This window comes from Archocentrus centrarchus, chromosome 5, assembly GCF_007364275.1.
Source record: "Archocentrus centrarchus isolate MPI-CPG fArcCen1 chromosome 5, fArcCen1, whole genome shotgun sequence".
NCBI classification, from domain to species: domain Eukaryota; kingdom Metazoa; phylum Chordata; class Actinopteri; order Cichliformes; family Cichlidae; genus Archocentrus; species Archocentrus centrarchus.
The window spans coordinates 22588834-22613572 of record NC_044350.1 but is presented as its reverse complement, the minus strand read 5'-3'; the positions used below and the strand labels follow the sequence as shown (position 1 = coordinate 22613572).

At 42.5% G+C, this 24739-nt stretch overlaps 1 protein-coding gene across 3 annotated transcripts in view; it reads right to left on the bottom strand.

The window, feature by feature from the left end:
- The window catches only part of pax7a (paired box 7a), a 42334-nt gene that overhangs the window by 5210 nt on the left and 12385 nt on the right, over positions 1-24739 (bottom strand). For all 3 annotated transcript variants that reach the window (XM_030728854.1, XM_030728855.1, XM_030728856.1), the window contains exons 5-7: positions 15678-15877; positions 8641-8806; positions 8012-8208 (exon numbers count right to left, since the gene is read on the bottom strand). In XM_030728854.1, the coding sequence (XP_030584714.1) occupies positions 8012-8208; positions 8641-8806; positions 15678-15877 (563 nt within the window). The remainder of the gene's footprint in view (positions 1-8011; positions 8209-8640; positions 8807-15677; positions 15878-24739) is intronic.

The following is a 24739-nucleotide window of genomic DNA, read 5'->3' as shown; positions in this document are numbered from 1 at the left end:
AGGCGAGGGGGGCAGCTGAGAGAGTGATATAGTGTGAGTGAGAGGAGAGTGGAGGCTTTGGGAAGTACAAAGACTCCTGTAGGACTGCACTGGCCTGAGGGCTAGCCTGCCTGGAGAGCTGATAGGAGCCCCTTCTGTTCCATTCCCAGCGCCAGCGCCAACACACCCCGCTCCACAAATACTCTTAATCTGCGCAATACTGGATTAGTTCCTCTGTCACCGATACCTCCCCGTTCTGCCCAAATCAAAATGCCCCCAAGATGTACCTTTAAGTTAGGCAGAGGTCACTGGGGCAGACAGGGAAAAATGAGCACTCCAAATGTCTGTAAGTTATCTGAGTGGTGCAGAATAGCATTGTGCACCTTAGCAGATCTGCCTGGCTGATACTCTCTCCAGCAGAGAACGATTAAAGATCCACAGTGATGACACTGAATTTCAGATCAATATTTGAAGGCCAGTCCTCAGGGTGTGATTACAGGAAAAGAATAGTTTTTAATTCTGTAACCCAGAAGTCGTTCAGAGTCTGGAAAGTGTCTGACTTTGGAAACAGACAAAATATGAAATAAAATCTGAACTATATATATATATATATATATATATATATATATATATATATATATAAATACGTATATTTAACAATGGATATAACTATACATGCAAAGAACAGACAAACTGAAAACTGGTTAAATGAAAACTTGATTTTATTCCTTTAAAATCCTAATCAAACACTTAATAACCTGAAATCAAACAAACATAAAGGAATAGAAATAATAAAATATAATAAAAATATCGGGTCCCCCACCCCACAGCCGCCCCCAGAGTCAGTCGACTCCTGCTTGCACAGCGTCCCACCCTTCCCCCCAATCCCTCACATGAGAAGGCCGGCCCAGCGGGCAGTAAGGCCCCTCATCTGAGCAGACAAAATGACTATTTAAAAATAACAGTGATTGCATAAATTGAATTAAAGCGTTTTGGTCACGGTGGAGGTGGCGCAAGGGGTGGTGTGGGGCCGCAGCAGAAAGCCAGGATGGTGGCAGGCAGCAGATGACGGGCTCAGGCCTGCATGCCACTGCCTTAATTGGTCGCGGCACATTAATAAAAACTGAAAAGTGTCTTCCACTAGTGCCATAGGATGAAGAGACAGAAGCAGAGTGAGAGGTAGAATGAGAGGAAGGGCTGGGGTGGTGGTGGTGGTGGGGAGGTTTGGTGCTGGAGGGAGAGAAATGGGCCTTTGAAGAATGTAATGCAAATGGGGGGTTGGGGTGGGGTGCTAATTGTGTTCAATTAAGTGGCTGATTGGCACTGACAGAATGTGGGCATTGACATGTCAGGCACAGATGAGGACGATTAGCGGGCACTGGAACAAGCTGTCACTCCTCACAACATGTTAGCCATTCTGTGCCTGTGTCTCCCCTCTCTGCGCTCCATGAAGTTGTCCATGTGTACAAAGGAGGCTTAAATAAGGGGAAATGGAATAAAATTCATATTTATTTTAAGGCTAGCCACGCTCCCTCTGTGTTTGTGCAAATTTCCATTAAGCTAAATGCTCATGGCGGCCTACGCGTTCCAGAAAGCACAGCTGCTCAAGTTGGAGGAGGGACCCTCCCCACCTTCCCCTCCTAAACATCTCACAGTATAAGCTATAAACTTGGCCCCACTCTAACCAGAGGTTAATATGCCGTCTATTGGGCTGCAATTGGAGAACGTGTGGGGAGCAATCCTCTATTCTCTGCTAGTGATATGCTTGAGTAACTATGGGATGGATTCAGCCACTGGGAACAAGAGAGGCCCCTTCTAAGCGGGGCACACACATACACACAGACTTCAGCCCGCCGCACCTTGCACCAACGCCTCTCCTAAATTAATCGGCAGATTTTCTGATTCCAGGAGAGTGGTTTCAGCAAGGCAGGGCCTGTGTGTGTGTGTGTGTATGCGTATGTGTGTGTGTGTGTGTGTGTGTGTGTGTGTGTGTGTGTGTGTGTGTGTGTGAGAGAGAGAGAGAGCGTGAGAGAGAGAGCGAGAGAGAGAGAGAAGCTCCAGGAGGAAAGCAAGGCGGACTGAGGGAGTGAAGGAGAAAAATGAAGAGGGAGGACGAAGAGGAGGGGGAGGAGGAGGAGGAGGAATGGGGGTTGTTTGCTGAAAACAGCAGGGGCCAGGTCTAGTGAAAAATGTCAGGTCAAATTGTTCTTGACAGTGTTAATATCTGCACCTCATAGCCATAATTACATGTAAATAAATAGTGAAATAGCTCTCAGCTGGAGACAGAGAGAGGAGAGCTGCTGCATGAGACAACCAGCTGAGGACCCAACTATCTCCCGTATTCTCATCTTATTGTCTGGAGGTAGAGAGGAGGGAGCGATACACATGCAATGAAGCTTATTTTTAGTATGTTTTACTTTACTTTGCAACTTTCTCTGAAAGCTGTGACTGCTGAATAAACTTTCCAAGGGGGTCACGAGAATGAATCCACAATGACGGAGAAGGTTAGCAGAGTAAGAGCCAATAAACCAATGAGCGACATGGAGAAAGAAACAGAAATTAGGAGGGACAGAATGGGTGAGAGGGAAAAAAGCCAGCTAGTATTAATCACAACCATGCACCTGTCAGAGTGGCATCTGGAACTAAAAGGAACCACATGCAGCTAGACAACATCCCGAACCTCTGGCTAGCAGGGCAGGTTCACAGCAAACTAGCCGTCCTTCTTCTTGAGCCATCCCATGACCCCCTGAACCCTGACCCTTCACCCTGAAGAGACAGGTCACCCAGCATATGCCTCAACAGACACTTCACCTGTGAAGCAGCCCTTTACTGCAGACTGTTTTTCTTTATTAATAATAATAATAATAATAATAATAATAATAATAATAATATTATTATTATTATTATTAAGGTACAAGTAACCTTCAAATTGTTGTGTATGAGGCAGGAAATCCCCACAGATGAGCATGTGACACTGTGTATGCCTGTGTATAATAGGTATTTTAGATAGGATCGATATTTGTGCCTATACTTTCATAAAGGCAGTACCACTCTCCACCTTATAGGCATTTCAACTGCGTGGGACACACAGCATGTGAATCAGTCTCAGTCATTTTCCTCCTTAAATCCCCATCTTCTAGGATTTACTGAAATTCATATTGGCTGCCTCTGCAAGATAAATGTAAATCACATTCCCTTATATTTACTATTTATCAGGATGCAGCAGCTCACTTTCAGCAGGAAATATCTCTCACCCGCACACAAACACCCTTGCATTTAAATAGCATTTTTATTGTCCGCCATAGCCTTTCATCTGGGCGTAGGGAGAAGAGCTGCCTCTCCAGGGGAGAGAGTTGGAGCAAGAGCTGAAGGTGGGGAGAGAGGAAGAGCGAGAGGGAGAGGGAGAGAGAGAGAGAGGGAGAGAGCAAAGCACTATTGGCAAGCCATCGTTGGATGACAAAAAGCCAAGTGGAGGGAAGGAAGGTTGGTAGGTGAAAAATAGATTATGAATACACCGAGCTCCAACCAAAGATATTTTGGAATGTAAGAGAAAATGGCAGCACATGGCTGCTCAAGAGACTTGAAAGATGGAGTGAGCAACAAATGGCTCAGGTAAACAGAGGCTAGAAGGCTGAAGCACTGCCTCTGCTACCAGAAAAAGAAGCCTGCATGCAAAGCTGCAGCTCGGCTCATGAGGTGCTGCAAAAGTGACTCCTTATGCAGCATTTTTTTTTTCCTTTTTTTTTTTTTTTTTTTTTTTACAAAGCATCAACTTTAAGCTGAGAAAGAAAATTATTAGTCACGTCACACTTGTCTGTAAGCAGCAAAAACAAAGCAAGATGTTTTATCACGCAGAAGGCCAGCGCACGCGGAGGTACATTTCTGGTGTCACAGACAGAAAATCTTTCCTCAGAGTTCAAAAGTGTTGCAAAACAACAGCAAACACTAATAATCTGTGCAGAAACAGTATAGCCAGTGGATATGATTTACAGTCCCTGGATTTTCTTGGCAACTGCCAACAGCAGGTCTCTTTTTTTCTGAAAGCCTCTTACATCTTTTTTTATACTTGCCAAATTGAAACAGTATTTGTTTTAATGGGAGTTCTAATTAACCAGTATGTATTCCCCCACTTGCTCTGCGAGTGGCTGAGCTATGAATGCAGGCTATGTGCTCATCCCCTTTGATTTGTTGTCAGTGGAGCCTGCCAGCTGACACAGTGCCCGGTGAGAGGCTTAATGCCCAAGTTTTAATAATGTGGGGGACTACATGAATCTCCCCCTCTCATTGGTATTCAGGTGCAGAATGTCTTGTTAGAAGTCAGGGAGGGAGGCGGAATGAAGCCAGAGCTCCAGATTGTTCCGTACATTTTCCCCTCTCCATTTTTTTTTTTTTTTTGGCAACGGCAGAGCTTGCTTCTTAAAAATAATTCATCCCATTTTTAAAAGAAGCGTCTGCGCTAGCTAATGGAAGAGCAGCAGCACAGTTTGGAGTCTCCCCTGGCTTATCTCTCTCAGACAGTTGTGGGGAGTCGCTGGTGAGCATGGTGTCAGCGTGCGTGGTACGGTGCAGCGCCGCGCGGGCAGGCAGGCCTGGGGACACAGATCAAAGGGAGGCAGGGGTGAGAGCCGCTCTGCCTCTGATCCCGTGTACGTGTGTGTGTGTGTGTGTATATGTGTGTGTGTGTGTGTGTGTATGTGTGTGTGTGTGTGTGGAGGCCCGGCCCACTCACACAGCCCAAAGGCCCTCCTCAGATACACACAGACACACATCCTTGTCATTCCAAAACACACAACACTTTCATAAAACTGCAAAACAGAAAAAAAGTTCCTCACAAAACTTTGTGAACTTCCTTCATCAAAACAGCAATAAAATCTCTATCCACCATACCTATCCAGTTCACACACTTCCCACTTATCACGTCTCCTTATCATAAGAACACCCTACAACAGGCTCTGCATGCATTTCTTACTTTGATTCTACAAGAGAAATTCTTTCTGTTCTCTTTTTTTTTTTCCCCCTGGTGTCTATATTTCTAGAAATTTCTACGAGGAGTGAAACCCAAGTTCTGCCACTGAGCTCCTTTTGCATTACTTCAGCGCTCCAGTAAGTGCTGTTGTTTTATTTCTCCCAGCAGGTGTCCCTGTCATGCAGTAATGAGGAATTCAGCCCAAACGGTTTCACATAAATGCAATGGCCATGAACGCTGCTTCAAAGAATCATTTGAAAAGTATCTTACAGCGTCATATTACTGGGATTTGTTGAAAATGCGCTGCATTCTTGAGAGATGATTGCCTGTTAAAGTACACCTCTTCAGCTGAAAGAAAGCCAATTTGCTTATTTGTTTTCAGGGGTGCGAAATTAATATACAAAGTGTCGTGGTGATGAAAGGTCAAAAGGTCTATTTCAAATGGAGTATTAAAAATGAAAAAAAGACCAGAGAGAAAAAGCAGGCGTTAAGCTTAAATCTTCAGGTGAGGATGGCTGGAATGCCTAACCTCCATGCCCTTGCCTTTCCTGCTTTCCAACACCTGCTGTGCCGCTAAATGAAACAAGACCAACAACAAAACACACTTCTGGTTTCATACCTTTTGCCCAGCCATGCACAGCTTCACTCTCATGACCCCTAATATACTGCCCGCCTCAACCAGCCAAACATGTTGTATATCCCACAATGACAGCAACCAGTCTGAGTGTGGATGGCTTTTCCACTGCCTGTAATGGGAAAATGTGTGCTGTCGGGATAGGTTATGGGATTGGGATGGACGCGAGCTCCTGTCGGGACTGCTGAACGCTGCAGGATTCCATTACAGACTTGGCACCTCGCCACCGCAGCCCATTTACTGCGAATCAGAGAATTTTTGTCAATCTTTACAGCAACCGCGAGGCCATCAATGCCAGACACTTGAAGAAATAGCTTGCACATTCCAATGCACAAGCATATCTCTAGCAAACAGATGCCGTGTGTAACTTACAATATCAAATTCTCATTTCCATCTCGATAGAGAGTCTCTTTGTGTTGCTTTTTTTCATTACAGGAAAGGGAAAAACAGGAAAAAAATAACATGGAAACTAAACAGCGAGGTGTAGAATGCGTGTTGACAATTTCAAATCTTAAACGGACCTGCCATTTGATTGAAATTCGGGTTAATGCAGAAGAAGACAAAGCCCACTCTGACTCGCACATGTTAAACTGGTTGTTTGTTCAGTGAATTTTCTGTGTTGTGAGGTTTCTGTTACGTGCTGCGTGCTTGTGAAGTGAGAGGGGGACAGATAGGAGCTGCCCAGCACAGCAGGATGCTGCACCAGAGAGTGAACTCTGATTCTGCTGTCAGTGGGAACATTCATCTCCACGCTGAGAGACTGATAGGAATGCCACACATCATTCTGCATGCGTTCACTTCAGCACTGTGCAAACCACCATGCAGTCAAAACATCCACACATATACATATGTAAACTCCCTGTGAGAGCTGAAGATGCAAAATCCACAGTTTAACTTCAAAATAATTAAACCAATCTAAAAAAAAAAAAAAAGAAGACAATAAACAAATAAAGTATATTTTAGGTGGTTCTATACAAAGACTTTTGTCGAACCCAGTCGATAGAGTAATTGAATACTGAAAATCCAAGCTGTACAGTTGCCCAAAGGCTTCTGTCCTAATCCTCACTATGACAGGAAATGTTTAATATCCCAACACATTCTTGAATGTCTACGAAGAGAGGGAGAGAAAGCAGCAGTGTACCCCACGCCAGTATTAGAGAGCCATTAATGAAAAAAAAAAAAAAAAAAAGACTCCATGTTCCTGGTGTTTTTCTGCAGGTTTGCAGTGAGAGCATTAGCAGTTAAAGCCCCTGTGCCACGATTAACAATCAAACACGCTGTGAGCCTCCATGTTATCCTCCGTCGCTCCAGCAGGAGAGAAAATCTCTTTTTTGTCACAAAATCCTTAATTCTTTCTTCTCTGAAGAAAGAGGGTAATACCAAGAATGTTTCCAATCTGCTTTGAGAAATATTTGAAGAAAAAAAAAGAAAAAACTCCCAATAAAACACGTGTGAACGACGGGGTAATTGTGGACAAATGCAGCATTGAAATTCATTTTCAACTCTTTACACACCATTTCAATCTTATTTTCTGCCTGTTAACCACATCTTGTTGGTGAGGGTGGGCAAGACTGGCCAGTATTGATGGGTAATTGTGTATAATTCACTCCGTACACACGATTTGCATCAATACAAATCATTTTTCATTCTTTGCTACTTAAAGCTCAACCCTTACCATAGAGTCCTATTTAAACGCTCATTAATGGAGGAGTCCAAAGAGGTTAAACATCTGAAATCCAGCAATTTACTGAGAAGAAGGCAAGCAAATCAGCACATGTAGTCGCATGCTTTAAGATGGCAAAGAGGAGAGTGGGTAGGAGTGGTATAGCCGATCCTCTTTTAATTCAAAGAGAAACCCAGGGAGTCCCAATAATATTAAAAAAGGAGATAAAGTGACCAGCAAGGTGAACTTACAAGAAAACCTCTGTCACTCTTTGCGCAGAGCTGCTTGTAAATCATGCAGTGAAGACATGAACAAAATCACACATAGCACTGGAGTCTTCCAGTTGCAGACAATTATGTGAAGAAGATTATGGGTATACATTTATAAGCTTTAGCTAATTATTTCGTCTGCATGTGTTCTCTCTGTGCTGTGCAGGATTTAGATGTCCCAGGAAAGTCAAAACCGCTGTTTGGAGCAGCTTGAGTACTTGCGGTGCTATCAAGATGAATTTTAATTTGTTGATGTTAATCCAATTGTTTTACAAATGTAGCAATTTAGAGTAGCTAAAATAAATCCAGGGCTTTGGAAGACGAACATAAAAGCCCACACTGGCAGTTATTTTGCTGAACATGCTGTTTCTGAATTTTAATTTCAGTCAAATACAATTACACATTCTGAAGTGCGAGAGGAGGGGGAGGGACTTTGGTAGACTAAAGAGTGTTAACACTACCTATGAGGAAATATGCAGATAAAAGCTCGTGGGACTGACCTGCGGGGAGAGTCCGTTTCCGACAGGGTTCATGTGGTTGCTGGATGCTGAGGGGCTCATGAACGTGTCAGAGTAGCTGGAGAAGCTGTGGCGATTGGACGACAGACCGTAAGCAGAGCTGCTGTCAGCGCTCAGACCTCCCTGGTGCATGGAGGATGGAGGCAGGGGTTGGGGCCTGTGCAATGTACTGCTGCCCTCTGACACAAAAAAAACAATACACGAGAACAGGTGAGAACAAATCTGGGCAAATTTTCTTAAAAACCTGGGCAGAAGCCAACCAGGAATCCTCATAGTGGCCTCACAGGCCTCACTGTGCCCTTCCTGTGTATTCTTTGGCACATAGAAACCCCGCTTTAAACAGGAAAAGTGTAAAGGACAGAAATGACCTTTACTCATAATATAAGACTTATTTTTGCCCCGCTGTGACAAAGATGCGATTGTAAAGATAACTGCTCGCTGCATGGCTCTTATATGCTGCACATGATTCAAACATAATTTATGACACTATTACCACAAAAAATATGGATGGCATACCACAAATAAGCAGGACTAATGCAATCTTTAGCAAAATTTGATTAAACTCAGAGAACAGAAAATCGAGTATTTTTTGGCTGGATGCAGTGTCTCACCCTGCGATAGTGTGGTGCTGGGGTAGCTGGACTCTGGTAGCTGGTATGTGGGTAAAGTTGGCATCCCTGTGGGTGGGAATCCTCCAGGAAGAAGGTGGTTGAAGGCGGCTAGCTGATTTGCCCCGGCCTGTTTACGCCACCGAGCCCGTCTGTTGCTGAACCACACCTGTGAGAATAAATTAGATCTTGAATCCAAATGATTTAAAAGCGTTTGATCTTTATTCATTTTTTAGCTCTCTTTTTCAGTTTTGTTTGCTTTTAACTGCGGTAGACTCTCAGTAGAGTCCGCTGGCTCCTGCCACCTGCAATTAATCTGCTGGTTGGTGTGAGTGGTGCTACTGGTGCTGTGGGAGCTCAGTAGTGTGGTCGCTGTTGTTCTTAAGTGGTTGAGGCTGTGATCTATGTAAACAGGCTGCCCTAAGCCCTCTTCAGAAGCAAGAAGTCATTTAAAGGTCAGAGGTAGGTCACTAGCCTCTGCATCACACACCTCAAGTATGTTTGTAAAGCTACTAGCTGCTTTGAGGGAGGCCGTCCCTTTTCTGGAAGCACAATTAACCGGTTTATTACTATTGTCCTGTTTCAGTGTGGCTGTTGTTAAAGTTGTAAAGTAAGTTTAAAGGGGGGGAAAAAACGTGTTTTAACTTCAGAGTTGAGACGCAGATCTCTAAGGCTACAAACAGCAAAAATGCTTGCAAAATGAACAGCACTGAAGCGCAGACACACAATATCAATTCCCTGAATAAAAGGGGGAAAAAAAATCGGACTCTTTTGAACGGCAAAGATTTACACACTTTAAAAAGGCTTCTGCTTCAACAAAACATGAATATAATCAAGCCCTTTTGAAAAGAGCCTGCAACCTGTTCCATTTAACCAAGACAAGGCCCGGGTTTCACTGTGTGCTAAGGGTTGAAGGACATTGATCTATGCCTCGCACAGGCAATTCATCAGAGTTTAATACACTGTCAGTGCAGTTCATCTACTGTTGTGTTTCAAACGGCCAGGGCTATTGTGAGAGCACATGAAAGAGGGGGACAAAAGCCCCTCCATACGCCACAGAGAACAGTGGACACAAAGAGGGGGCGTCCCTTTTAAACAGGTTTTAAAGAGGGACACTTTCAAGGGGACTTACACAGCGACATACTCACTGCTTTTTGGGGGCTGCCTCTTTTTGTACACACAAACATACATATAAACTCGTAGAGGCTACAAGGGATCTCAGCCCATTGGAGATCTTAATTTGAATGTGCTTCTTTTCACACACATTCACTGCCTCTGGTGTTTTTTTTTTTTTTTTTTTGCCTATAGCCCAGTTTAGTAGCGAGTGCTTATGAGAAAGAAAATAAGATGCAACAGGCGATGACTGTGTCGACTCTTGAGAAAAGGGCAAACCTCATTTATGCAAGTGGAAAACCAACAGGAAATCTTTATCTCAAGCCCGATTGCTCCTGAAGACTGAGTCTGAATCCCTCAATCAGCTATTCCAAAACAAATGCGGTGTGTGGCGTTCGTGAAATTTCTTCTATTGGGATGTAGCGGAGCGTGGTCCAAAGTCTGAACTAAGCTCCAACTGGGCCAGACAAACAGCTGCCCGGCTCAGGGGAGGGGCACACCCCTTCCTTCCACACACTCCCAATCACCCCACCCCGCAGTGCCACTTCACCTCCGACCTCATCGACTCACCCCACTCGTCTTTTATGTTCACTTTAACTTCCTTCTCCCTTTGTCATCTGAGCTTAGGAAGGAGCTGTTCCATCATGGTAGACACAAAAACACTTTAAACGCTGAAGTCACTTTTTGCTTTCACCATTTTCCTTTTTTACTGATACGCTGATTCTACAACATCCTATTTCAAACTTTGTTGACTTTGCTTATATATTTCTGTATTGTACTTCGAGTTACTGTTGTTTTGTTTTTGTTTTTTGCTCAGTATTAAATCAGTCTTGTTCTAAATATGTACCACGATTTAGTTGCTGTTGAAAACAAACAACATACAAAATTTGCGGTAAATGTTTAGTGCAGCTGTTAAGTTAATAATTCAGTATAGACATTTCTTCACTTTTCATACAATGTTTCCTTATTATGTTGACTGAAAATGGGCTTCTATTATGTTTCCCTATGGAAAAGCTATTTCTCTGGCGCAGGGGTCCGATCGCAATCATTTCTCATCTCCTTCCAGCTGCTGGAAAATCTCACACAGAGAAAACTCTGGAATATCACCATGATTTATTGGAATCTGCATTACTCTGAGAATTTGAACAGTCAACGTTATGTAAGCTGCAGCTCCGTCAACATGCACAAACAGTGGATGCAATGTTTAACATATGGGACAGAAGATGAGCATGTATCACAGAATGAGTGGCTTTCTTCAGCAATCACTGGGCTCTGAGCACAGATCGGGATAAACATGTATTCAAGAGCCTGTACACTATCACACACATGCATACATTACTTGCACAGTCTTATACGTGCACACATCCACTCTCACACTGACTAACACACAGCCTGAAGCTGAGGATTTGAGGCTGCGCTCTGGAACCTGATCACAAAGTCACCTTGGACCACAGATTCTCCTCTGCTCTCCCCAATCCGGTTTAATTCTCTGCAGTAGAGAGAGCTGCAGCGCTCCTCCATGACTCCCTATCTACCTACAAGTGTGCAGCTGAATTCCTGTGGCTCACTTCTGCTTTGTTTTCACGGACTAAACAGTTTCCCTGCATCTAGTGCACTTGGCCAGGCCTGCACTGCATCTCTGGATCTTTATGGTGGAAGTTTTGGGAGGGTAGGAAAGAAGAGGAGTAACCCAGCTTCTAAAACTCAAGCCTGGGAAACAAAGAAAGAGGCATAGTTGGGAGTGAGCATTGTTGTAGAGTACAACCAGTGGAGGGGCTGTAGATGCAAACCTCAAATGATAAAAAAAAACTTGGGACCATGGCACTGAGCGACACAATTTAAGTCCTCATGTTTGCATTTAGCTGCATCTCTTCTTTGCATTTAATCTTCCATTCACCCTCAGCCAGCAGAATCGATTGCTAGCGATCAAGTGGCATTTTGGTTTTCTTATCACCGATCAGTGATAATACACACTCACACTAACGTTGTAAAGGCGTGACACTGCACTGCAGTAAAAACCTTGTTGTTTCTCTTAAATAGGATCACTCATATTTCAGAATTCTCTGTTTATACAATCCTCCATGAATTATTTTGTCAAAGACAAGTACCGAATGTGTGACGCCTTTCAGGAGCCAATTTGCACCATTCGGTAGATGAATACCAAGAGCCGAGATAATGACAAAACAAAATGTGCTGCTGACTTCATATCCACAGAAAACACAGAGGGGTGATGCAACCAGCTTCAACATACAAATCCTCTTCTGTCTCATACCACGCAATACCCCCCTCACCTCTTCCCTCACACCCCCCCAACACCCCCCTCCTTCTCCTCTCCCCCCCTTCCCCGATTCCCTCCCTGCCTGCCTTCCAGACTGGCACTATGCTAATTAAAGTAGCTAGGAGTGTGAATTTGTGAGGAGAGTGGGATTAGCTTGATAAGTATCAGGAGTACAGAAGCACTGTACCAAAGTCATTTAAATTCTAATAATAAGAAACTGTTAGAACATTCACACTGATGCATTGCAACAATTTCTCTCTTACAATCTACACAAATCCTATTTATTCCTTTATGAAAAACAAACCCGTACTGGTGGGAATGCAGTTGCCTGTTGGATTTTGTTGCAGCAACACAGATCCATTGTGTTTTTCTGCTGAAACTCAAGTGATAGGCCTAACAATCAGGGAGCTGTGTATCACCGCTTGACTTTAGAATATACTTTCACTAGCTATTTGGAATACTTGAATCAGCATTAGCCCCTCTGCTCTGTAATGTGCAGATACAGAGGCCAGCACACAGACTCCATTGAGGCCTTTTCCTTGTTGCTCATTGCCTGCACCAACAGGTCAGCGCAAGCCACAGATAAAGAGAGAAACTTTTTACCAAATTGATTTGCATGCTTCGTAAAAAGCAATGCTTATATCTTATTAGATTCCACTAACTATAATAGCTACATACAGAATGTTTATTGGTAATGAAAGAGGAACTGTGTGCCAGATTCAGGGAAGCTAGTATGCTGAGATGATGAGCCTCAGCCGACACTCTGGAGTCAGTCTCTTTGGAAACTTCAGTCAAAATGGGGGAGAATGCAATTTGCTTCATTTGCCAGAGCTGATTTACAAAGGCCTGCACAGCATTGCCTGCACATCCTCTTCTCAGTGCTTTCCCCAACCTAGTCCACCTCTTACAGGCAACAAATACAAACGCTGTAATGGCTTTGCTGCCTGCTCCTGTTAAAACTGAGGGGTTATCAGATGGAAAGTGGCAGAGCACTCTGCATCAGTGGAGGATAGAGTGAAGGTAGACTTGGCAGTATCCCCTCCTACTGTGACAGCCTGGAACTAATTGCTGAGAGATATGGATCATATCCCACAATTTGTCAGTTGGGGTGATAAAACCATTGCAGGGCTTGTGGTGGTAAAGGAGTGCTGGTAGCTCTGCTGAAAGGGGCAGTGGGGTTGATAGAGATAGATGGCGAAAGGGTCTTAAAATGGCAGGCGAGGGCAGACACAAGGGAGCTAACTCTGTTTATGAGTTTAGGTTGTGAGTCAGTGCTAAGCCAAACACTCATCACTTCAATGAGCATCAAGCGGTTTAATTTACAACACAGCTCTGAGTGCCAGTGCAGCAATGTTTGCAGAGGTGCTTGCTGCACAAGCGTGTTTACCTCTGCACCAAACCTAAAAACTGCCTTTCACATTATCGCTGCGTTTAATGACAAATGGATAACAGTGAGCCATAACAGCTGACACACATACAAGTTAAAATATGAGTCTACGAGTCTTCTCCAACACCCCCTTCCTACGGACTATTTCTCAGCCCCAAACACTGGTTAGTCTCTGAAAGACATCTGGAAGATACGTCATTGCAGCTGTGCAGGAGAAGCTTTTCTCTCAGGCCAAAGGGTCTCCTCTCTTCTGCCCTGTGATGGGCCATTTGGGCATCTATGTGGAAGCCCAGCTGGTGGAAATTTTCTGAACAGAGTGATACAAATAACACTCACATTCACATGCCAGTAAATTTACATTTAAAGAACATCCTTTCATGTTTAGTTTACATTCTTTCTCACTATTAAATGTTAAAATGTTTATGTGGTATCTCTAATAATCATTAAGAACAACCTTAAAAAAACACCTCTGAGATATATTTGGGGAAATGCAAGGACAAAACTATCAGAAAACTCTTAGAACCACATCTTCCTTGAAACAAGCTCATCAAACTGTTGGGCAACTTTGGGCATTTATATATTTTGGCTAGCAGAGTCCCTTTCTTTGTAACCTTCTCAGAAAATTAAGTTTAAGTTGACCTTTTGAGACTTTCAAAGCCCTAAAGAATTAGATTATGAGCAAAACAGCATTAACAAATTATAGCCATGACTCAAATTCCCCAGGTTTTTCACATGACATCATTTAAGTCTATTATCTAACAACAGAGAGACAGCAGTCACTCCATTTTCTTTTTTCTCCTGCTCTCATGTTTACATGAGATAGATGTTAATTCACGCATGAATTTTTCTTTTAAAGCTGAGGTGTTACTGTTCTCCCTCATGACTTTGAAGTGCACTACACCGATGTATTTATATGTTACCTCTGCTGCTACAGGGTTTGTTCAGTTATGTGGCTATATTTGTACCATCAAAATGCAAAATTGAATGTTCTTTCCAAATCGATAAAATAACTGATAAAGCCCACCTCTGGGCCCCCCCCCCCCCCCCCCCCCCCCAATATATTACCTTGTAACAGCAGTGAGATACATTTCTCCTTCCCTGAGTGAGGCATTAAACACTCAGACATATTGGACATCCTTGTTGGGGGGTTTCAAGATGGACAAAGACATGTGTGGAATCAGTTACCCAATTGCATGTTTGGAGTGTGATGCACAGTTAGCATGCAGTGAGGAGTTTGAGGGGTTAGGGTAGTGTGAATGACTGTGGTAAGAGGAGAGGGGTGCCCCAGACTTTTTTTTTTTTTTTTTTACTAGCAGTTGATTGATTAATGTTGTTGTCGGGGCATAGGGTCCCAAGAGAGGATGAAGATCCCTGTGTGATATGTGGAGGGTTTTACAAGCAGCGGCGAGCTTGAAAGTGATGGGATGAGATCCTGGCCAAAGGCCGAAATGAGAAATCCATCAGGAATGCATTCCCTTTCTCTCCTCTCCTCTTTTTTTTCTCTCACCCTCCATCTTTGGTAGAACAGCTGCTGCTATAACTCTACTGTACATATCTTTCTTCAAGCTTGCATACAACTGTAGGGCACTCAGGCTGTCAGGCAGGTTCCCGGATCTGAGGTGCGAAGGAGGGGAGTATCTCTGTCAAAGTACTTCAACATGAAAGATAATGGTAGATGGCAAACTCCCTTACATGCACAATGAAGTATGACAAAAAGGGTGACATGACCCTGATGGATGAGTACATCATTGCTGTGCATAAAAGAAGGCAAATGTTAGGTTTAGTTATGATATTAGCATCTGTGCAGCACAGAGCCCTGGAAGTTGTCTACATTAGACTGCTCTACAGTGATTCTCAGCACTGAGCACTGAAGGTGATTGTTGGGGTTTTGCACATAGCATGGCTACATTTCAATTACACATACACAAGGGAGTAATGTGCCTAATATACAAATAAACTACTGAACATTTCCCCAATAATTTGTGTGTATATCAACCTTTAAGATTTGGGTTTAAGTGGATGTTTGCAGCATCAAAAATCACTGGAACTACTTTGTACTAAACATAGTAAAAAAAAGGTTTGCCACACATTCTCAGAGCTAACCGGAAAGCAATGTTGCTGTGTGCTGATTTATCAGCCACAGGTGTCTCAAAACAGTTCAAACTTCACAGCCGGGTACCAGTAGAGATGTGTTTTCATGCAGTCAAACTACATCACAATGTGCACGCTTATCAATTTGAGTTCTGGTGCTGTTTGACTAACCTGTACTCTGGCCTCTGTGAGTTTCGTCCTCTGGGCCAGCTCCTCTCTGGTGTAGATGTCAGGGTAATGTGTCCTTTCAAAAGCCTTCTCCAGCTCTTCCAGCTGCTCGGCGGTGAAGGTGGTGCGGCTGCGCCTCTGCTTCCTTTTAAGAGGCAAGTCGGGTTCCGAGTCTACATCTGAAGCATCATCTGTCCGGTTACCTGAGGGGAAAGGAAAGGACAAAGGACCAAATATATCATCACTAAATGAAAACAAGCTAAGAAGTCTTTTGTGTGAATAAACTGAGTGGTGAGGGGAAAATAGCTACAAAATATGGGTTGAAACTTATCATAAACTCAGCATTAAATGGATTCTAAAAGAGCCTCTTTTGTTGTCTCAAGAGGGACTGGCAACACAGTGGATTCAAATGACAGCTACTTTTCTCTCAGTATACAACTGGGAGAATATTATCTTAATCTGTGGATATTTATTTAATATAGAAGAACCCCTGATATACAATGCTGCCTCTGAGAGGGGGCCCCAGAGGCTGTGAATGCAGAGAGCTGAGGGGGAGTAGGGTGTTGGTGGGTAGAGGGGTTAATCTGCACAGGCCACCTTGCTGCTCCTCACCCTGCTTTTCTCTGTCATTGGCCCAGGGCACACTGCTCATACACAGCGCAGCCAAAATGTATAAAATAGAACACAATATCACACCAAAACCATTCAGTCCCATGTGTTTCCATCTGCTGTCATTAAATGAATTAGAACACATTTTACATTACTTTTTAGGCATTCAACTAAGCTGAATTTTTGCTCGAGGAATATAGATACAGCACAAAGCTGTACAATCCAGGCCGACAGGGAAATTTTTGACAGCAAATATGCATTACCATTGCACATTACCATTATAACTGAATTTAGAAAATTGCATCATTTTCACCTCCTCTGCATGTCTATTCAAACTACATGGCCCTTTTCATTTCATGTCATAAAATTCATATTTTCATAATTTCCTCATTGAGACATTGACAAGGCTGCGTGATGTGCCAGTGTTGCTCCAGGCCTAGTTGGATTGCATCATGCACAGTCCAGAAAGTGTGGGAGAGGGAAAATAAAGAGAGATATTGAAGCAGAGGGAGCATGAAGAGATTTCCGCCTCTGACAGAGGCCCTTTGCCATTCAGCTCGAACGAAAAACTATGCTGCTCACCTGAGTGTCTAGCCTGCAACTCATTTGCTGCTTTACAGCTCCAATCTCCGCTTGTAGCTCACTCTACTCAAATCTTTCCACATAAGTGGACAAAAGAATACTCAGACCTGGCCTCCAAATAACAACTGTGAGAACAAAAGAGCAACAGAGCTGGCGGAGTCTCAAGGCCAGCTCCAGAGTTTAATTAAACAAGGAATTATGGGATTATATGGAGACTATCATTACAGGCCACTCTATGAGTCTTCTACGAACATTTTTTGTCCCCCTGAGCTCATGCTCAATGATTCTCTGCGGATTACATGTGTCCGCAGGACATGAGGCCGCATTCATTAAATCAATTCTTCAGTCTTATCCTTTTTAATAAAGATTGATTCTTGAAGCACAAGCTCGCAGAACACCCTTGAACATACAAAGTTGAATATGTACATACACCACATATCCCTTTGTTGGTTTTCATGAGGATGCGTACATCCATTTGCCCAATAACTTGCCATGACGACACTTGAGACCGGCCCAGCAGTCTGTGGATCACTTTCCAAAGTCACCTCTGTGTCCTACAGGGAGACGTTGGGGGCAGAGTCGACACATACTCAGGGGGTTCTGAAAAAGACACCAAAGTCTTCTCCTCCTCAATCAGTTTTCTTGTCTCCCCCTTTGTGCGAGGTGTTTTTTCACCAACTTTATGTTGCCAGTAAACCTATGTGGCGATCTGTGTCACATTTAGCACACTAGCAGGCAAATGACTTACAAACCTCAGCAGACAATAGCTTGTACTTCTGCTTGTCATTAAGCCCCACAGAGCCAACACATCTGCTCTTGTACATGAACCAGAAGCACAAGGTCAGCGGCCCTGCCTGTAATGAGTAAGGGAAAATGGAACACGGCACACGCTGTATGGGGCCAACTGGGAATGGGGTTGGATGTAAAACTCATCTATATGCTGACTATATTTGGTGATTGCGAGACAGAGCCTGACACAGATCTCTGGTTAGCATGCGGCAGAGTTACAATAAAGGACAAGTCTATCCAAAGAGCGGGGGAATTAAAACGTGGTCTGAATATATGCCAGTAAACAGAAGCATACACACAAGTATATACAGAGAAAACAGCCACGTCTCAGGCTGTTTTTGGTACAAAACACTTTAAAATCAAAATTTCATGTCTCCTTTTTCTCCTCACTTATTTGCCAAGGTGAACAGACAAAGACAAAATATGACTGAACAAAATCCCTGCAGGGCTGTCAAGGTCAATTCCTTAATGGTCTGTTCGGCACAAAAAGGTACATTCTGATTAGACCTTTGTATAATACGACTGCTGTAATTTCCATTCAAATGTTCATGGGATATTGATAAACCACTCATGCCTTGTCTCATTGCTTATTGTGCAATTAGAATCTAATTATGTGCCATCCAGTGGGCACGATTAGTGTCGTGTACTCTCCTTCAGGGGCCCTCTGAGGTTCTACCTCAATATTGATTTAAAATTGCGCCCCATTATAAATAGGAATTAATCAAGTTCGCACTGTGCTTTGTCAAGGTAAATGCTTGATAAAGATTCAAATTAGCACTGGGTAAACGAGACGGTTTCTACACAGAAGAATTTAAAGACTGACTTGAAGATAATACTACACTGACCTACAATATCACACATTATAATCCCAAAGTTTGACTGGTAACATCACTCTAAGAAGGCAAAAATGAACGATAATCTCAAAGATAAACAAACACATGTGCACATTTACTGCATACAGTTTATATACAGCTCCTTCTATTGTGCAGTTTAACATTGTTTTACTAACAGGGACGAGTGAGCAGATTTTAATCAAGATGTTATTTTGGAAATCAATCAAAAAACAAATATTTGTATTTTTTGTTTCTTGAGATTTATTTATGCCTATTTCATTATTGGAAAATAGGATGCCTGCTTAGAAAGAAAATGCAGTAAGACCGATAGGTGGCCATTCAACATCTTTGTTATATTCAGTATTTAGTAATGTTTCAAGTGCTATTTATGAACCTCATGAAATGTTAGTGTGGGTTTATTGTGTTGTAGACTTCTGCTATTATTATATTAACTATCGTTCTTCAATATGTTTCACCGGCAACATTTAGTCAATTAATGAAATATGGAGTGGGGGGAGTGTTATACTAAATATGAACCTCACAGATGTGGAAAACCACTCTACATCCTTTCACCTCGCTGTGACTTTGCTTCAGTAATGCTTTAATTCTGAGCAGACCTTTTAGATAACACATTCCTCTTGCTCTTGAAGGACTTGAGCTGCTAGTTAATAGTTTTAAGGTTACCGCGAGGTTTAAAGCCTGCTCTCTCTCCCTTGATGCTCCTCTGCTGACCTTGCAGACAGAACACAGGCAGATGGGATCCTCATCACCCCATTTCCTTAAAACTCGTCCTCGTGTCGACCCCCTCCCCACCTACTCCTCCAGGGCTCCTCACATTCTCCCTCCAAACCCTTGGACTCCTCCGGTCCTCCACCTTTACCCCCGAGACACTGAAGTAATGCTGATTAAACCGACAGCTGTCCAATCAATCCACACAATTAACCACATGATCTGTGAGGTTACAGGTTTACGATACGTCACTCTTCCAATAAACTTCACACCTGCCGGGCATATGAAAATCCTGGCCAAATTTGTGCATCTGATACTTTTAGTTAGTATTCATTAGCATGAGGAAAAAGACAGTGAAACAGTAAAAAATAAAACTAATTTAAATATTTTGACTTAGAAGTGAAATAATAATGGGGAACAATACTTCTGAAATGTGTTGGAGAAGGTAATATAATGCAAAAACAAAAGATCATTTAACAGAACATTAAAACTTTACTTTAAGAATCATAAAAAAAAAAAAAAGAACTCATGCTTTCGCAGCAGTGCAGGTACTTTATCCGCTATCTCACCTGTCAGCAGTATTAACATCAAGTAAAGTGGCACTCATCCTAGTCAGGCTGTCTCTGATATCATAACCCATGGCCTCAATATCAGCCATACCTTCGCAAACTATCCAAGACAGAGGGACAAAAACAGACAGGGCTTTGGCAGTGCAGCATTAGCTCATAATGGCTCATTTTGAAAAGCATATTAGTTCCAGCATAATTACAATCAGGCCTCACGCTCTCTGTTTTGCAGGCATTCACAGGACCAGCCTGTGAGCACCGAGTCACACCAGTTGACTGTGACTGACAGCAGATTTAGTTAAAAATGGTGTTTTTTCCTCCCTCTTTTTTTCCCACAGGACAAAAATAACACCACATCTTTTCTCCCTATTTATGTTGACTTGTTTATTTTGTGCCTACCTTTTGTCGTACTTGATACTGCAATTATACTTTTTGTCAGTCAGAGGGGGTGAATATCAAAAGGCCTAATTATGCAAACAGGCCTGTGATAAGAGGCATCTGCCTGAGATGGGATCTGCTATCTCTGACATGCATCTGTCTCTGTGCTGTCTTTGCTGCTCCAGGCCTGCATATAAACAGCCCTGCCTGTCCCCAGGACTGCATGCGATTCAACCACCAACACTGGAGTGGAGGGATGTTTCGGGGGCGGGGGGGGGATCGTGCAGCAACATCAAATAACTAACAACTTCCCAATTTGCATTTTTTGGAGAATGGTGCGGCATCTCTGCTTAATGCACTTGCCTGTTCATCCTAAAGGGGTTGCCAAGTTAAAGGAGGCATGTGATTTAAGGCATTTACCAAAGGATGTATCTGAGATAGGAACCTTATGTGAATACAAGATAGACGACAGCGATAACCAGAATGGTTTATAGACGCATACTCTATGAATAATCTTTTCCTGTAGTTATCTCCTTGCAAGTGAAAAACAAATTCAAAACTCCGAAAGCAATGCTGAACCTCAAAATGGCTGAAGTTTACTCATTTATAAGGGAATCAAATACTTGGGTCGACACATTAAATAATTTGGCAAAAGGTTGTATATGTGGCAAAACCTGGTAACAGGCCAAAATGCATTATCAGTTTCCTCCCTGCTGGCAAGGACCATCTCTGGGCAGTAATATGACATTTAGCTGAAATTGAATCTGGATGAGATGTGTAACTATACATAAGGACATTAAAAATCCACCGTCTATCTAAAATAAAATCATTCTCAGCTCACCTTTATGGACACATGTCAGTGGTTTCCGTTTAGTCTCATGCCTATTGTACCAATTACTAGTTTCCAGCAGGTGGCTGAGGGCCATTGGCACTTGCCCCAAAATCTATTTTCAACTGGTGAGATAGCAAATTGAGAAATGAAACAGAGATCTAAGATTTATGTACATGTTGTGCAGAATTTACAAATATTCTATAACTTTATAAAAACTTTAATTACCTAATAAAACAAGAGAAGACTGCCCTGTTTTTGCTACCCAACACAATATCTCCTCCTGTGACTGTCAGGAGTTTTAGGCTCTCCTACATCGACATTCCTCAGGAAAATTCCAATACTTTCTTCTCTTGTCTCACTGACAGAATCGCACTCTTTAGACAGAGCTTGAAAAAAAAAAAGAGGAGAAAAAGGCAAAGGAGGAAGAAAGATGGAGTCTCTATAATCTTTGGCTCCCACAACAAACAATTAGCCCCCTTCTCTCTTTTAGAGGTGGGCAGAAAGGCGGGGGGGGGGGGGGGAAGAGAAAGCAGAGGAGACAGAGAGGGAGAAGCAGCGAGAGCGATGCTCTTTTATGGCTCTTGTCATATGGATGAAGGCGCAGCGCGTCCATGAGCGCGCATGCTCACCTTCAACAACAGGGCGTCCACTGGGCCTCCCGGCCTTTTCAGCCCGAAGAGACGAGCTCCTCAGGGGGCCATTAGAGCATGAATAGGGGCCTGACAGCCTTGTGCAGCTCCGCAGGGCATCCATAAACGCTGACATATTGACTCCCCATGCCTCTGCGCTGCCTGAGTGTGAAAGCGTGAAGGGCTTGAAGGGTGGGATTCTTTTTCTTTAATATACTGCTGACTAAAACTTGGATATTAGCTGTAATATAAATGTTTGCTTATGACTTTAAGACATTCTAGTTCTAAAACAGGAAAATACCATCTGTCCTGAGAATACTATTTAAGTTTTAGCACATAAATTCTTCTTTTGTAACCCTCCTTTTGATGTAGTTATTAGGAAAAAGGTGCCTCAAACACTGCAAATATGTAAATTTTCCTTATTCACACACTGAAATACATTTATTTTCTAAATTATCATGCCCTTTTCTAATATGTCAATTTTTAGGAACAAAGTCAGATAATAGATGCTCTAACAGCACCACGTGGAGCCCTAAAGACAGAGGATGCAAAATGTGAACCTAGGCTCTTGCCACCTTTCCCTTCCCCATAAGCCTGAGCTTTGCACCAGGTTCTCTCTTCTGTCGTGCAGAATGTCACTGCCTGAACTCAAGTCTTTACTAATTGAGGTCACAGCAAACGTAATGAAATTAACAGGGAGCACAAGAAAGTAAAAAAAGGAGCCCGCGGGGGTCTCGGCCAAATGGCACTAGAGCCAGAGCCCCAGTCCCCCAGCAAAAAGCTCTAAAAACCTACGCAGGAAATCAAACAGTTGCGTCTCAGGGCTTTGAGCCGAGGTCTCCTGGAGGAACAAATCATTTTCTCAACAAAGCCAAAGAGAGATTACTGGGCACAGTATAGGAATGCACAGCGGACATTTTTATGTGCCCAAGGGAAGTTTCCTAATTTTCTGGACAAGGATGGGCAGCAAATATTGCGGAAAAGTTTGTGTGGTACAGAGGACACTAGGAAGGAAAGAAGAGTTGATGAAAGAGAGGAGGGTGGAAACTTTGACAAAAACTCAGAGCCAAAAGCTCAAAATATTTCAACAAGCAAGAAGATAAAGGTTTCTATCGTCACAGAAATAACTACACTTCACTTCCAGATGTTTTTCACTTCACGATGTCTGTTTGGATGCTGATTTATTTTATTCCTGTATGATTTGCTGTTATAATGAAAACTAAAAATAATTTATAGTCCACTAACATTTAGTGGATTGTACATAAACAAACTGTTACCAAAGAGCTCCTTTATATACAACAATTTAATGAATATTTCCTGTAGAGAGCTTATTTTCTGGCCACAGTAAGGCATTACAGTGCTTGGCATTAATTTCTGAGAGCCCGCCATATTGAAGGGTTGTAATGTGCACAGTAGAAAAGCTTTTTATACTGAGACTACATATTCCCCAAGGAGAGAATGACTGACGATGCAGAAATAAGCCCATTAGTTGAAAATAGGGGACAACATTTGAAGTTGTTATTTTGATGGCTAGGACAGGAGCTCCACCCCACTGTTTGGACAACTGCTTTCACAGTTTAACTTGGTAGGGAAAAAACACATTTCTGATTTGCAACACTTAGGGAACATGTTTATTGTCTTTGTGGTTATGAAAAAAAAAAAACATGCACAATTAAAACAAATGAATATTTCAGTGGCGAAGCACATCAAGAGCATAAAATGTGAAATGTTCTGGCCCTAAGTAGCATAGGCTAATGGCGATTTTTAAACTAGCAGACCATGGTCAATGCTTCTCATTCATCACTGAGGGAGAGCGAGGGTGCGCTGTGCTAAACATAATTACTGTTGCACATTATGTGGGCTATTCCTGCATTGTAATAAAATTAGCCAGAAATGCTTTTTGTCTTTTCTAATGCAGCTCCATGGTAACCAGTGGATGGTCATAATGCGAAACACTGTCCCGATCCGCGCCAGCTGTCAGAGTTTGACAACCTTAGCTGGCAAGGTGAATTGGAGGAAACTACATTTCTTTCAGTAAATTATGTGGCTCTGACCTGCTCATCCAGTACACAATTTAACATGGATATAATAAAGCCTGAGATGTCCTGATGTACTGAACACTCATGTTTGCGATCCTTCATTGTTTAGCACAATGACAATGGCTTAATCACCAAGACAAAGATCTATTTCTGCCAAAGGTCCTGCTTATTATTACACTGTTCATCTTAAAATTTCTACTTCAGACAGGCAGAAAATTCAAGCAGACAATAGAGTTTTTTGTTCTAGATTCCTCAGAGAAAAGTGGGCTTAACATAAAATTCAAATGCGGCAAAAAACACAATTTTTTTCCTTAGCTTTTTAAATTATATTCACTTATTATAAATAATATTTCTAAAACATGAAATTAAGCAAAATAAATGTGAAATGTCACTATAATTGTAGAGTGTGTCTAATACCTGTAAAAACACAAAGTGGCTTTCACAGGCTTGAAAAGCAACACAAAAAGGGACAGTTTTTAGACAATCTGACCTATGAATAAAAGTTTTCAATTTTCAGTTTTGTTTTTAAAATGGCTAAAAGGCAACTCTGAGTGAAGAATTCCATCTGTAGCCTGATATTTCCTGCATAAATATCATCCACAATTACCGATGAAACTTCCACGAATTCAAAGGCCTTTGTCATTTTGTGACATTATCTGTGGGCCAGTGACAACATTTATGTTGTCTGGTAGATAACTTATTAAGCAAGCTGACTACAATTTATGGAATTACATGGTTAATTATATCGTGCCTAGAGCTGAAATGACAATAAACTGCCTGTCCCCTTCGGCAGTCACCTCACCGAGACAAAACAAAAACACTTTTTACCCGCAGGAGAAATGTAGTCACATCGGTCTATGTGTGCGATGTTTGGGGCTTTTTCTCTCTATATTGTGTGATGTCCAGATGCCATGAATGCTCACAATTACTTCACTGCATGTCGAAATTGCCACTGGTTCTGTTGTGTGCAGCGGTCTTGGGGTTAGTTGATTACACTTGGTTATGGCAGCAAAACAACACCAGTTTCTCCAGTGATGTGTGGAGAACAACTGCACCAACCAGTTTTTCTTTTTCTTTCT